Raw genomic sequence first — 12,977 nt, forward strand, 5'->3', positions numbered from 1 at the left:
GGACAAACCCCAGAGGGGCACCCAGTGCATAAGCTGGACAAAGATCCTTATAAGGAGATTTGAGATGTAGTGATCAGCCAAGGAGGAGAAACTAGGAGAGAACAGTATTGTGGAAACCTAGAGGAGAGAGTGTCAAAGAGAAGAGGATGATTAACAGTGTCAGAGGTTGCAGAAAGGTCAAGAAGGATGAGGATTGAGGAAAGGCAATTAGATTTGGCAATTAAAAGAGGTCATTGGTAGCTGCAGAGAGCTTTTTCAGTTTCATGAGATCAGAAACCAGAAGGCAAAAGAGTTAAGTAGAGTGAGAGAAAGGCAGTAGAGGCACTGATTGTTGTGCTTGTCTGCGCTGACCTCATAGCAGTTGTATCTTTAAGAAGGCGGGAGTTAGAGGGACTCTGGTACTTCCTGGTAATTAAGAAATATGGAAAATAGAGCAAAATTTTAGAATTTGATTAAGTTGTGGTTTGGATGTATCCCGTCTTATTAGCAGAGTGGGAAACTATCTCAGAATTTATTTCCAGGATTTAATTTGAGTAGAATGGAGTATGGAAAGAATCCTATTAGGAAGGAAGATTCTTAATTTTCTCATAAAAGCCTTTTATGCTAAGGACAGATTGGCCAAAGAAATGTAATCATAACTGAAGTAGTTTCTATTCTCGTGTTTCATAGATCAAGGATATTGGTTGAAAACATCTTATTCCTTAGAGAATCATGAAATTTTAGAACTAGAAAGGATCTGATGGTTAATTTACTCAAATCCACACATTTTAAAAATGAAGAAACAGAGACCTGGCAAGTTTGATGTGCCCAGAATCACATAGTGGCAGTGCTAGGACCAGAGCTCAGGTCTCTTGATTCTCACTTCATGGTTGTTTCTTCATACCATGAGATCTTTGATACTCATTTTAGTAGGAAATCAAAGCATTTAAAAGGTGATGTTTGACCAAGAGTGGTTTTAGTGCTTTTTTAGGTAACCAAGTATAATTCTTTTCAGGGTCTGGGACACAAATTTTATAAAGGGTGAGAGCCTTGAATTAGATTGAATTTTAAATAGCTAAAGTAATGTGACACAGTATTATAATAAGCATTTATACTTTGGGTTTCTAAAGTTACAGGACACCAAATGTAATTAATATCTCCTCATATGGAACTGACCTTATCTAAATGTTGCTCATTCCAGTTAAATTATTTGTGGTGGATTTTTTTAATTTTTTAGCCCAAAGAAAGCAGACTTTATTAGAAAAAGAGTCTTTCTGGTATTAGAGAGATTCATCCTTTATCAGATGTATTTAAGAGTTACGTTTTAATAAGAGATAATTTGGGGTTGGATCCATTAATATGTCTCTTCTCATTCTGACCAAATAAAGATTTGAACAGTTTTAAGGTTATTTCTTTTTCTCTCTCTGTCTCAGTGTCTCTCCATTTTTCCCTTACTTCCCTTCTTCCTCAACCCCCATACACACACACACACACACTCTCTCTCTCTCTCTCTCTCTCTCTCTCTCTCTCTCTCTCTCTCTCTCTCTCTCTCCCTCCCCATGCCTACAACAAGGCACCCTGAGGGAGAGACAGGAGGAAGCATGTGCCAGGCAAATCAACCCCCACCCCACCTTGATCATCATCTCCTCTCAGACATGAATGAAGACAGCTTAGGACCCTGTATCTGGAAGCATTGGGAATAGCCATGCTTCCAGCCCAGTGCCCTCAACCATCATCCTGGGAAGCAACCCCTGTGAACATATATCCTGTTGACAACTTCTGCATATGCTGTAGTCACAGCTAATGAAAACACAAAAAAGAAAGTTCTTGCTAACAAAATCCTTGGCACTGTCAAATGATTCAATATCAGAAACTGATAAGATTTTTATCAGTGGAAATGACATTAAAGAAGAAGCGTTACTATCTGCTTTGCCACTGCACCCTAAGTACCATGGGGATTTTTCATATTAATTGCAGCCCAAACTTTCCATAAGCTGTCTTACATTTTCTATTTGTATTCTCAGTGCTTAGCACAGTGCTTCTCATATAGTAAGCACATAAGAAATGCTTTATTCATTAATTTCCTTGTTTTTAAATACATTAGTTCCAGAAAATCTGGCTAAGGTTACCAGAAACTAAATTAGATGGCTTCATTGGGACCACTTCTCATAATGAAAATATGATAAAACTAATACTTGTGTAACACTTAACTTGGGAAACTTAATAGGGGAGTGTACTGTTTTATTGGATAAGATGGTTTCTAGACAAGATGAGCCTGAAAAAAAAATCAGTAGTAGAAAACATTGTTAAAACAGTTCTCAAGGATTTTGAATGAATAACTAATAGGAGTAGTACGGCTTTGTTCTTGTGGTTTGAAGTGGCTTCCTCAGGTGCAAGTTATTTTCTTTGATCTCTTAGACTACTGTTATAGGTATGCAGGACAGATCATTTTACCTTTCTTCTCTAGACGTCATAGTGTGACCCAGTCAGAGAATGGCCTACTTCATTTGAGGGCTTTGTTTTATAGTCTTTGTACTTGTTCTCTTTGTTAATACCCTCTTTTCCCAGCTAACTGGTTCTCCTTCTTCCTTCTTTCATCTGATGATGCATTAGAGTGAATCCAATACTCTTTTGTTGTGTATTACCATACCCACATTCTACTTCAGAAGTTAAAAAAGTATTTCTTGGGAGTAGTAATTTAACTTATTTGGAGAAGGCAGCTATCTTTCTTTTACATTTTGTTTTGACATAATATACCCTTTCTCCTAACTTCCCTATAACCCCACTTAGAATTATCACATTTCACTGACTCAGTTGAATTTAGTGACAGTGATTTGGTGTATTTCTGAGATTGGTCTGTTTCTCAGTTTCTTGGATTTAAGTTACTACTTTGGACTCTATAGGGAGGATCCACAATAGATTATATTTATATATTGTGATTATATATTATATTTCTGGACCTACTCTAAGGATGATTCTCTCTGGTGTCTAAAGAATTATCTACACCCTTTTCTAGGGTTTTTGGGGGTGGAGGGTGAGTCAGGGGGTAGGTGGAAGATAGGGGCCACTATTCAGGGGTGGGGAACCTGTGGCCTCGAGGCCTCCTAGATCCTTGGGTGTGGCCTTTTGACTGAATCCAAGTTTCACAGAACAAATCCTTTTATTAAGGGGATTTGTTCTGTGAAGTTTTGATTCAACCAAAGAATTGCACTTAGGAGCCAGAGGGCCACATGTGGCGTCAAGGCTGTAGGTTCCCTGTGCCTGCTGATCTGAGCATTTAGTTTAATTCAGCACTAACAGAATTAATATCAAGAACATTCATGGAGCAAGAGACTCATTGTTAAGGCGGTACAAGGGCTGTTAGCTCTAGTAGTTTGAAGGTAAATCCTTGAAAAATTAGCCCTAATAAACATATCCTCAAGATTCAGAGAAGGAAAGTTAGGATGGAATAGGACACAGACATAAGTTTAAGCAAAGAGGAACCAATTTTTTTCATGAGCCCAGAATATTTTTTGGTTCTATTAAAATTCTTGATATTTTTAAAAAATTGAAAACTTAGAATTGAGTAGGATTTAATTTGACCTGATCCAATAATGTTTATCAAACTGAGATTTTTTTTCTGATTTAGCTCACACTGTATCTTTTATATCATCACTATCCACATCCATATGAGAAATAAATGAATTTGAATTTTCTAACATTTTTTTTTATTTTTTGTATTTACTTAGTATTTAATTTTTCCCCAGTTACATGGAAAAACAATTTTTAACATTTGTTTCTTAAACTTTGAGTTCCAAATTTTAAATAAATTTTGAATCAATTTACTTTTCATTATTTTGTTACTTTGAATTTTAGGGGATACTCCATTTTATGCAGATTCACTTGTGGGAACATATAGTAAAATTATGGATCATAAAAATTCACTAAATTTCCCAGAAGATGCAGAAATATCCAAGCATGCAAAGAATCTCATATGTGCTTTCTTGACTGACAGGTAGGTGTACATTTAAATTTCTTTGCAAATAAATTCTTTGAAATTTGCTATAAATGAATATTTAGTCAATTCCCAATTATTAGCATGTAAAATAATCTAGAATCCCTAATCACAATACATTAGAGCTGGGAGGTCATCCAGTACAACTCCCTCATTTTATAAAGAAGGAACCTGAGACGCAAAAAGAGGAAATTAGTTTTTCAAAGTTATAGGGTTGAAATCTAGGTGTCTAGTACTTTTAAAACTTTATTTGTACATTTCATTATTAAGAGACACTATAGTACCAGGGTGGAGAGCCTACCTTGGAGCCCAGATGACGACTTGAGTTGAAATCTTTTCTGTGACTTATACTCACTCTGGGATTTGCCTATGGCAGGTTGCTGAACCTTTTAACATTTCGTCACTTGACACTAGGCAGCACTTTTTGAGTTATGGGGTATGGAGCAGTTACTGACTTAGGAGGATTTCCTTTTTAAAAAATAAGTATACAGAATAAAATAAGTATAAGCATATACAGAAAAATATAAAATGAGTAAATTAAGTACAAATTAATACAAAGTAGTTTCATTACGAGGTAGTTTAAGAAATAGGAAACACTAGGAGCAGCTAGGTGGCAAAGTGAGTAGAGCACAGGCCCTGGAGTCAGGAGGACCTGAGTTCAAATCTCACCTCAGACACTTGACACACTGTGTTACCTTGGGCAAGTCACTTAACCCCAATTGCCCTGCCTTCCCCCCTGCGGGGGGGGGGGGGGATAGAAATAGGACACACTAGCACCTAAGAAGATTATTCTTCAGTCTGTTCCCCCATCTCTAAAATGGGATTGAAAATATCTCTATCACTTGCCAGGTTGTTGTAGGGATCAAATAAGATAATGTACATAAAGTTTTTTTCAAATTTTTTTGTTTTGCAAATATAAATATTATACAAATGCTTGTTGTTATATGTTAGCTTTGAGGATAATCTGAATTACTTAAAAATATTAGGGTTAGCCTTTTCCAGCTGCTCAGAATTTTATTGAGTTATGCCTTATCAGTCCGCCAGAATGAAGTTTATTTTAAAATGAGCCTAAACAGACAAATTAAGAAGATAAGGTTTCTGAAAAACTAATCATGTAATGCATTCTGAAGACAGTTCCTCTTTTGAATGATCAGTACTTTGCCTCCTTTAATAGGATTAATTGTACCTTGTTAATTAAAGAGAGTTGTTTGTGTGGCAAAATGCCCCAAACACCCAAATTTTAAAACCATTTTTATTTGTCCTTAGAATGCTTTTTAATTTACATTTGAATATGAGACTTTGTGAGCTGCAAATTCATAAAACTTTGAAGCTAAGTAATTGATCCATGCTCTAAAGACCAGTGATTGAGCTAAAACACTGTCTGCTCAACTCTTTATTAATCATCATCCTTTATTAATAAATACATAGCATATCCTTTTAGATGGATGCAGTTTTAGATGGATTAGTTTTCCTTAAGCCAGGAAAACTAATATGCCAGCTTTTGCCCTATGACCTTCATCAAATCAATTACTCTCTCAGGCTTCAGTCTCTTTTTCTGTAAAATAAAAAGCTTAGATTCATCTTTCCTGTCTATAAAATTCCATGATTTTGTGATTCTTTACTCCATGCATTCATTGTCTGTCTGATGCATGTCCCCTGGAAATGGGTGAAGTATTTTGATTCAAAATGGCATTCTTAACAGAAGAGGAAGTAAAATACTTAAATAACCCTAACTCAAAAAAAGAAATTAAGCCATCAATGAACTCCCTAGGAAAAAATCTCCAGGGCCAGATGGATTTACAAGCAATTTCTATCTAACATTTAAAGACCATTAATTCCAATATTTTATAGACTATTTGGGAAAATAGGTGAAGAAGGAGTCCTACCAAATTCTTTTTATGACACAAATATGGTACTGATACCTAAACCAGGAAGAGCCAAAACAGAGAAAGAAAATTATAGACCAATTTCCCTAATGAATATAGATGCAAAAATTTTAAATAAAATATTAGCAAAAAGATTACAGCAACTAATCTCAAGAATAATACACTATGACCAGGTAGGATTTATTCCAGGAATGCAAGACTATTCCAATATTAGGAAAATTTTCAGCATAATCAAAAGAACTTTCTTAGTAGCTGAGTTTTGGATTTAGCCCAAATCATAAATACCTCAAAGGTAAATTATAATAGAGCTAATTTTTTTTGGGGGGGGGGGAAATTTAAATGTCTAATTTTAAATTATTAAATTGAATTTAAGATTTTTTAAATTGTTAATTGTTGCTACTTGTTTAACAATTCTAGTGAAAGTTTTGTGAGAAACAGAGTATAATGTTAGAGGAATAAGCACTGCATTTAGAGTCCGAGGACCTTGTATCTTGCCCCAATTACTTATACCTTGCGTGTCTGTGAACAATTTCTCTGGGCCAGAATTTTTTCATTTGTAAAGGGAAATCATTGGATTAAATGACTTCTAAGGTACCTTGTAGGTCGATGTGTTGTTTATACTTTCTCCCTGCTCTGAAATCCTTTGAGACTCTAAGATAAAATGAACTTTATAGATCGTCTTTAGGTGACATATATTTTTTCTACTGGTTAGTAAAGAAATGACCCAACAGTTATTTTGACAGTGTCTTAACTTTTGTTCCTTATATTATTGAACACACTGGCATTAAACACATGCAATCATGTACATGCAATATAAATGTGTTCTATCAATGCTTTTAATAACATCTCTTCCACTGTCCAGTAATCCTTCCCTTTAACAAAGAAGTACTGTTAAGCAAAATAAAATGACACATTAATCTGATAACTCATGCCTCATTCAGCACCTATAGCCTATCACTTTTTCCTTTTTCTTTCTTTTTGCCGTGAAGGGGAAGACATAATTTGTTACCAGTCTTCTGGAGGGGAAAAAAAGAAGAGAAATTTTAACATCTAAATTATTTATATATCTTTGAGTCTCACCGTATTCAGCTCTAGCCTCCTTTCCTCATATAATTTTAGTAGATTTAAACTGCTAACTTAATTGCTCAAAATTATAGAAGTCTAAAGAATGTTAGCAGCATGTTGGGGAGAAACCATTAAATTTCTAACTACTGATAAGCAAGCTTACCTGTTGTAAACTTGGCATGAATGATAATTTTCCTGTAGAATGCTATCTCTTAAAAAAAAAAAAAAGAATGCTATCTATTTTTTTGGGAAAGAACATTTATTTTTATTGATGCCTTTTGCTCTCAAACCACAGTCATTTCTGGATATACCGTCACTCACTTACCCAGTGAGCTCTCCCTTGCAGCAGAGAAAATAGTTAAGTAAAAACAACTGACAGTGCCTGTGTCTGTATTCAGTATGTTGTACCTGTAATCCTCTACCTCTCTACTTAATGAAGAAAGTTGAAATGCTATCTGGTTGTTTTTTTTCAATCTGATGGAGTATGCTCTGTTGCCAAAAAACAAAAAAAACAAAAACCAAACGATTGCATAAGCACGTTGAGTGAGGCTTCTGTCAAGGAAAGGAATTCATTCATGAAAGGGCTGCTTTAGTAGCTTCTGTAGTTGGAGGAATGGTTAGTGGATAGAGAAGAGATACTTAAGTATAGTTTAGTGTCATAAATGTGGCCAGGAATACTTCCCCCAAAATGTGTGTAGGTTTTCCTGTTTATATTAAACATAACTCTTGGAATTTATTCAAAGCAGGCACTCTCTATAGCTACATGATTACAATTGAGGTGGCTAAAGTAAAAAGGAAGAATGAAATTATTTGCACAATTTATCTCTGTCATACCCAGAGCCATAGCTTTTACATATAAATAGACGATAGTCATATGTAGAATTTTCCATTTTTTAATTACTTCCAAATATTTTGGCAAAAAATACTGAGAGTTATTTTTTAAGCAGAAGGGGTATTGGAGTTTTTAAAAATATAAATATCAGAAAAATTTTGAATAACTCTTTGTGTCCTAAGCCAGACCTCCCTTCATGTACCTCTTATAGTTTGTCATGTGGTTTGGCAGCCTCTAAATTTATGGTTTAATTTTTTTTTCTTATTTAAAAGCTCTGTACTGTGTGTGCTCTCTTTCTATGCCAAATTGAGATGGAAAAATGTTTCCCTCACGTGGCACATTTACCCTTCCAGCCATTTTAGTGCATCTTCTGAATGCTGATAAAGTAACTTTTATAAAATTTGTTCCTACCTCTTTTTTAGCTCTATTTTGGATTTAATAGTTAAAGAAATATCAGATTATTGCAGAAAGGAATCTATTTTTATTTGAATACTTCCAGAGACTTTTTTTTTCTCCTTTTCATAATGTAACTTTGAATCAATTGGTATGTTTAGGGAGGTGCGACTTGGGAGAAATGGGGTAGAAGAAATCAAACAACATTCTTTCTTTAAAAGTGATCAATGGAATTGGGATAACATAAGAGAGAGTAAGTATTTCAATTAAAATATGTGTCATGTCATCATTTTAAAATTCATAAGTTGATACCTATTTTGGATTAATAGGGATATTCATTTTTAAGTTGAAAGATTTGTGTGTACACTTTTTCTATACAGCATTTTTCATAATAATATGTAATATTTTTCTGCTGCTTTAAAGTTGCTATTAAAATTGTTCTACCACATCAAAAGACGCCTTTAAAATTTATCTAGTTTAAGGAATGATGAGAATTTTATTATGGAATAGGGAAAATAATCTCAATTAAAATGTAATTAAATATATTAGTCAAGTATTATTTATTGAAAGATCCTCCTGTGTGATGAGCATTGCTAGACAAAATGAATTTATTTTAACCTAATTCAAATTTTCTATGAAATTTTTTTTACAGATAGTTATAATGTAGAAATGGAAAGATTTTATTTCTCTACTTTAGACTTATTTTTTTAAAAAAGCCCTGGCAGTTGTAAAAATATTCTATATGAACTATTTGCTTCAGAAAAGAAGTATCTTTTATGAGATATCAAACCTTTCTTGAAGTTTGTACAAAATTAGTGTATTACTTTGGCATCATATTTTTATCCTAAAGCAAGTGCTTTTTAAATACTGTTATACTAAAGTGACAAACATTAAAAAAAAAGTGTTTAGCAGCTTAAGGTTACAGTTGGAGTAATTATTAAAGTTAGATTATTTACTCTCTTTTTTTAGTTTCAGGTAAAAATAAATTTACTTCCTGGTGTATCTCTTGGTTCCTCCTTTTTAAAGGAGATCTGATATTTCAAACCTTTCATTTTTCTTTGAAATAAAAATTAATATCATAATACAAAATATATAATTAAGAACATATATGATATTGCCAAATCTATCAAAAATGTTTCCTTTTACAGCTTGAGAAGTAGTAAAATCAGTATTTTATTTTTCCTTATAGCTGCAGCTCCAGTAGTACCTGAACTCAGCAGTGACATAGATAGCAGCAATTTTGATGACATTGAAGATGATAAAGGAGATGTGGAAACCTTTCCAATTCCTAAAGCCTTTGTGGGAAACCAGCTGCCTTTTATAGGTTTTACCTACTATAGCGAAAATTTGTATGTGATTCATTGAACATAGTGCTTTCCTTAACTTACTAAAATTTTGCTGTCTTTTAAATATTCAAAAGATTGATTTTAGTTTATATTGTTCAGATTTAGAATGTGAAATAATTAATTTTATAATATTGAAATGTGTTTTCTTAATATTTTTAAACCTAGAGACATCTAATGTAATATGTAATTAGAGGTCTTGTATCCTTATTCTGTACAACTTACACAAAATAGTTTTGTTCACTTGCTTTTGTTATTTACCTTATGAGTCATTCATCAAGCAAATATTTATCAAGTGCAAGACTCTACTAGGTGTTCAGGACAAATACAAAGACAAATGATAGGCCCTGGACTCGGGGAGCTTCCAATTGAGTAGGTAAAGTAAGACAACTGCACAAGAAATCATAAGAAAATGTTCTTAGTGCAATGCAGGTTCAGAGGAGCTCTGATTAGACCCATAGCAGGGGAATCTTCATGGACAAGGTAGCATTTGAACTAAGCCTTGAAAGATGAGTAGGATTTAGGGGAAATGGCATTCTAGATCAAAGGAATGGTATGAATGGAAATGCAAAGGTAGGAAATTTGCAGAAATTCAAATAGAGTACAGAGTGTGAGAAGGGGAAGTTTTGAAGAGTTATGGTGGAAAAGGAATGTTGATACTAGCTCATGAAGAACTTTGAATATCAAGGTAGGGTGGTTGGGCTATAATTCAAAGTGGGAATTACAGTGGGAAGCCCCTGACATTTTCCAAATAGAAGAAACATGTTTTTTAGGAAGATTATTCTAGCAGTGATGTGATAGATTAGGCAGGGGATATCCTGTTCCTTTATTATATGAAATGATTGAAACTAGATCATCCCAAAGGTGTTCAGTAAGTATTTATTAAGTGCCTACTAAAGTGTGAGGCATTGGCCATAAAGAATCCATTTTTGCTCAATGACCAAAGAAAGGATTGTTGAATTTTTCTAATAGAAGACCTGTGGTCATCTTGGAAAGAATAGATTTGGTGAAATAATTAAAGATGGGAATCCAAGTTATAGAGAATTAAGTGGATGATAAGGAAATAGATGACATTAGTATAGACCATATTCCATTGTGTTTGGCAGTAAAGAAATAAAAGAAAAGATAATTTTTTGGGATAGTCAGTAAACATTTTTCAAGCACCTACTATGTGCCAAGCACTGTGCTAAGTGCTGGAGATAAAAAAAAGAGGCTAAAGAGTTCCTGCCCTCAAGGAATAAGCATTCTAATGGGGGAGACAATAAGCAAACAAATGTGTACAAACAAGCTGTATACAGCCTAAGTAGGAAATAATTGAGAGAGAGAGAGAGACATTAGAATGAAATGGGCTTGGGAAAAGTTTTCTATAGAACATGGGTCTTTGTAGAAGAAGGCTTTCCATAGAAGATTTTTGTCCTAATTTTTAGTTGGGACTCAAAGGAATCTAGTAGGCAGAGACGAAGAGGGAGAGCATTCCATTCCGGGGAGACAATCAGAGAAAGTACCTGGAGCTGAGAGGTTGAGGGTCTTGTTTGTGAAACAGCAAGGAGGCCAATATAATTGGATCAGAGAGTATGCTATAGATAGTAATGTTTAAGAAGCCTGCAAAGATAGGAGGAAGGCTAGATTATGAAGGGCTTTAAAAGCCCTTCATAATCTAGCCTTCCTCCTATCTACACAAAAAATATTTTGTATTTGATGCTGGAATCAGTAGGGAGCCACTGCAGTTCATTGACTAGTGGAGGTGACATGATCATTCCTAGGTTTTAGGAGAATTACTTTCGTGGCCAAATGGAAGATGGCTTGTATAGTAGAGAGAAACTTGAGACAGGCAGACCCATGAACAGGATGAAAGATAACTGATGTTAACAATGTCTCCAGGAGATAGGAATTAAGATGAGTGATTCTATGGCTTTTGAGGGGGGAATGAGGAAAGTCAAAGGAGTTACCACTGTATTGCCATAAATTTAGGTAAATAAAAAGAACTATGCTTGTACCCTGGAAAACCTATATTCAGATTCTGCCTCTGACATTTGTTAGCTATAGCAAGTCATTTAATCTTATGTGCCTCAGGCAACTTCCTAGGACTTATCTACTATTTCTTTGGTGGTTATGATCTGTAGGTTGCAAATCTGTTGATAGATGGAGTTCTTACCTTAGGATAGTTCCTTACTCTGATAAATCACAAATACTTCGTACATTTGGTAGCATGTAATCTCTTTGGGAGCAGAGGCTGTTCTATTTTTGTTACTGTATTCCTAGAACTTAGAACTATGCTTGAAAAGTAGTAAGCACTTTGTAAAATGCTTGTTGATTGATCAACAAGTAATATGGTCGAGTATAGGTGGTGAAGTAGATAGCGTGCCAGGCTTGGGGTTAGGAAGGTTTGTCTTCCTGAGTTCAAATCCGACTTCAGATAGTTACTAGCTGTGTAACCCTGTTTGCCTCAGTTTCCTCATCTGTAACATGAGCTGGAGAAGGAAATGGCAAACCATTCCAGTATCTTTGCCAAGAAAATCCCAAATGGGGTCAGGAAGAGTCAGAAGCAACTGAAAAATGACTGAACTGAAAAAATGCTTTAGGAATATAACTTTAGTGGCTGTATGGAGGACAGATTGCATAGAAATGAGACTATAGGGATATATAGGGTCATCAGTTAATTAGGAGGCTATTGTAGTAGCCCAAGTGAGAGATAAGGGTTCTGAACCAGAGTGGTTGTTATATGAGTAGTGGAGGAGGCAGTTGTGAGAGATTAATCAGGTAGAATCCACAAGACTTGGCAACTGTTGCCTGTGGGGATGAGTGAAGGTGAAAAGTAGAGGATGGCTCCTCGATGTGAACCTTAATAACTGGGAAAATGGTGGTGCCATAACAGAACAGGACAGTCAGTTAGAGGGGCAGAATTAAGGGGGTAGTAGTTGAGTCTCAGATACAGTGAATTTGAGGTGTCTACAGAACATCAGTCAACAAATCAACACTTATTAAATGCTTGATATGTGCCAAATAGTGTGCTAAGCACTATGAATACAGAAACAAAAACTGTCCATAACCTCCAAGCACTTATATTCTAATGGGGTGTCACCATATACACATCTCAGTAAGTATAGAATATATGTACAAAACAAATAAAAGGAAATTTTGGAAAGGTTGTACTGTCAGCTATGGGTTGAATAAAGGCTTCATGAAGAAGGTGGCATTTGAGCTTAGTCTAGAAGAAAACTAAGGAATCTAAAAGGCAAAGATGAGGAGAGAGTGCATTAAAGATCTGGGGTGCAGCCAGCGCAGAGTGTAGAAGTGGCCCTTCAAGTACTCAGAAAAACTAATAGTCTAGGATGGCTAGATCACAAAGTGAGGAAGAAGAAATAAGGGAAAAACTGGAAAGACAAAAAGAGTCCAGTTTGTGAAGAGCTTTTAATGGAAATAGAGGAGCTTATATTTGATCCTGGAGTTTGTTGAGTAGAGGGGCAAAATGTTTAGACTGTACT

The 12,977-nt window shown here is 34.9% G+C and overlaps 1 protein-coding gene across 4 annotated transcripts in view; it reads left to right on the forward strand.

Annotated features, from left to right (window-relative positions):
* ROCK2 (Rho associated coiled-coil containing protein kinase 2) overlaps positions 1-12,977 on the forward strand; it is a 173,844-nt gene that overhangs the window by 125,422 nt on the left and 35,445 nt on the right. For all 4 annotated transcript variants that reach the window (XM_036750187.1, XM_036750186.1, XM_036750188.1 and 1 more), the window contains exons 7-9: positions 3,835-3,973; positions 8,311-8,402; positions 9,339-9,498. In XM_036750187.1, coding sequence (XP_036606082.1) covers positions 3,835-3,973; positions 8,311-8,402; positions 9,339-9,498 — 391 coding nt within the window. The remainder of the gene's footprint in view (positions 1-3,834; positions 3,974-8,310; positions 8,403-9,338; positions 9,499-12,977) is intronic.

The sequence above is a fragment of the Trichosurus vulpecula genome, chromosome 3 (genome assembly GCF_011100635.1).
Source record: "Trichosurus vulpecula isolate mTriVul1 chromosome 3, mTriVul1.pri, whole genome shotgun sequence".
NCBI lineage: Eukaryota > Metazoa > Chordata > Mammalia > Diprotodontia > Phalangeridae > Trichosurus > Trichosurus vulpecula.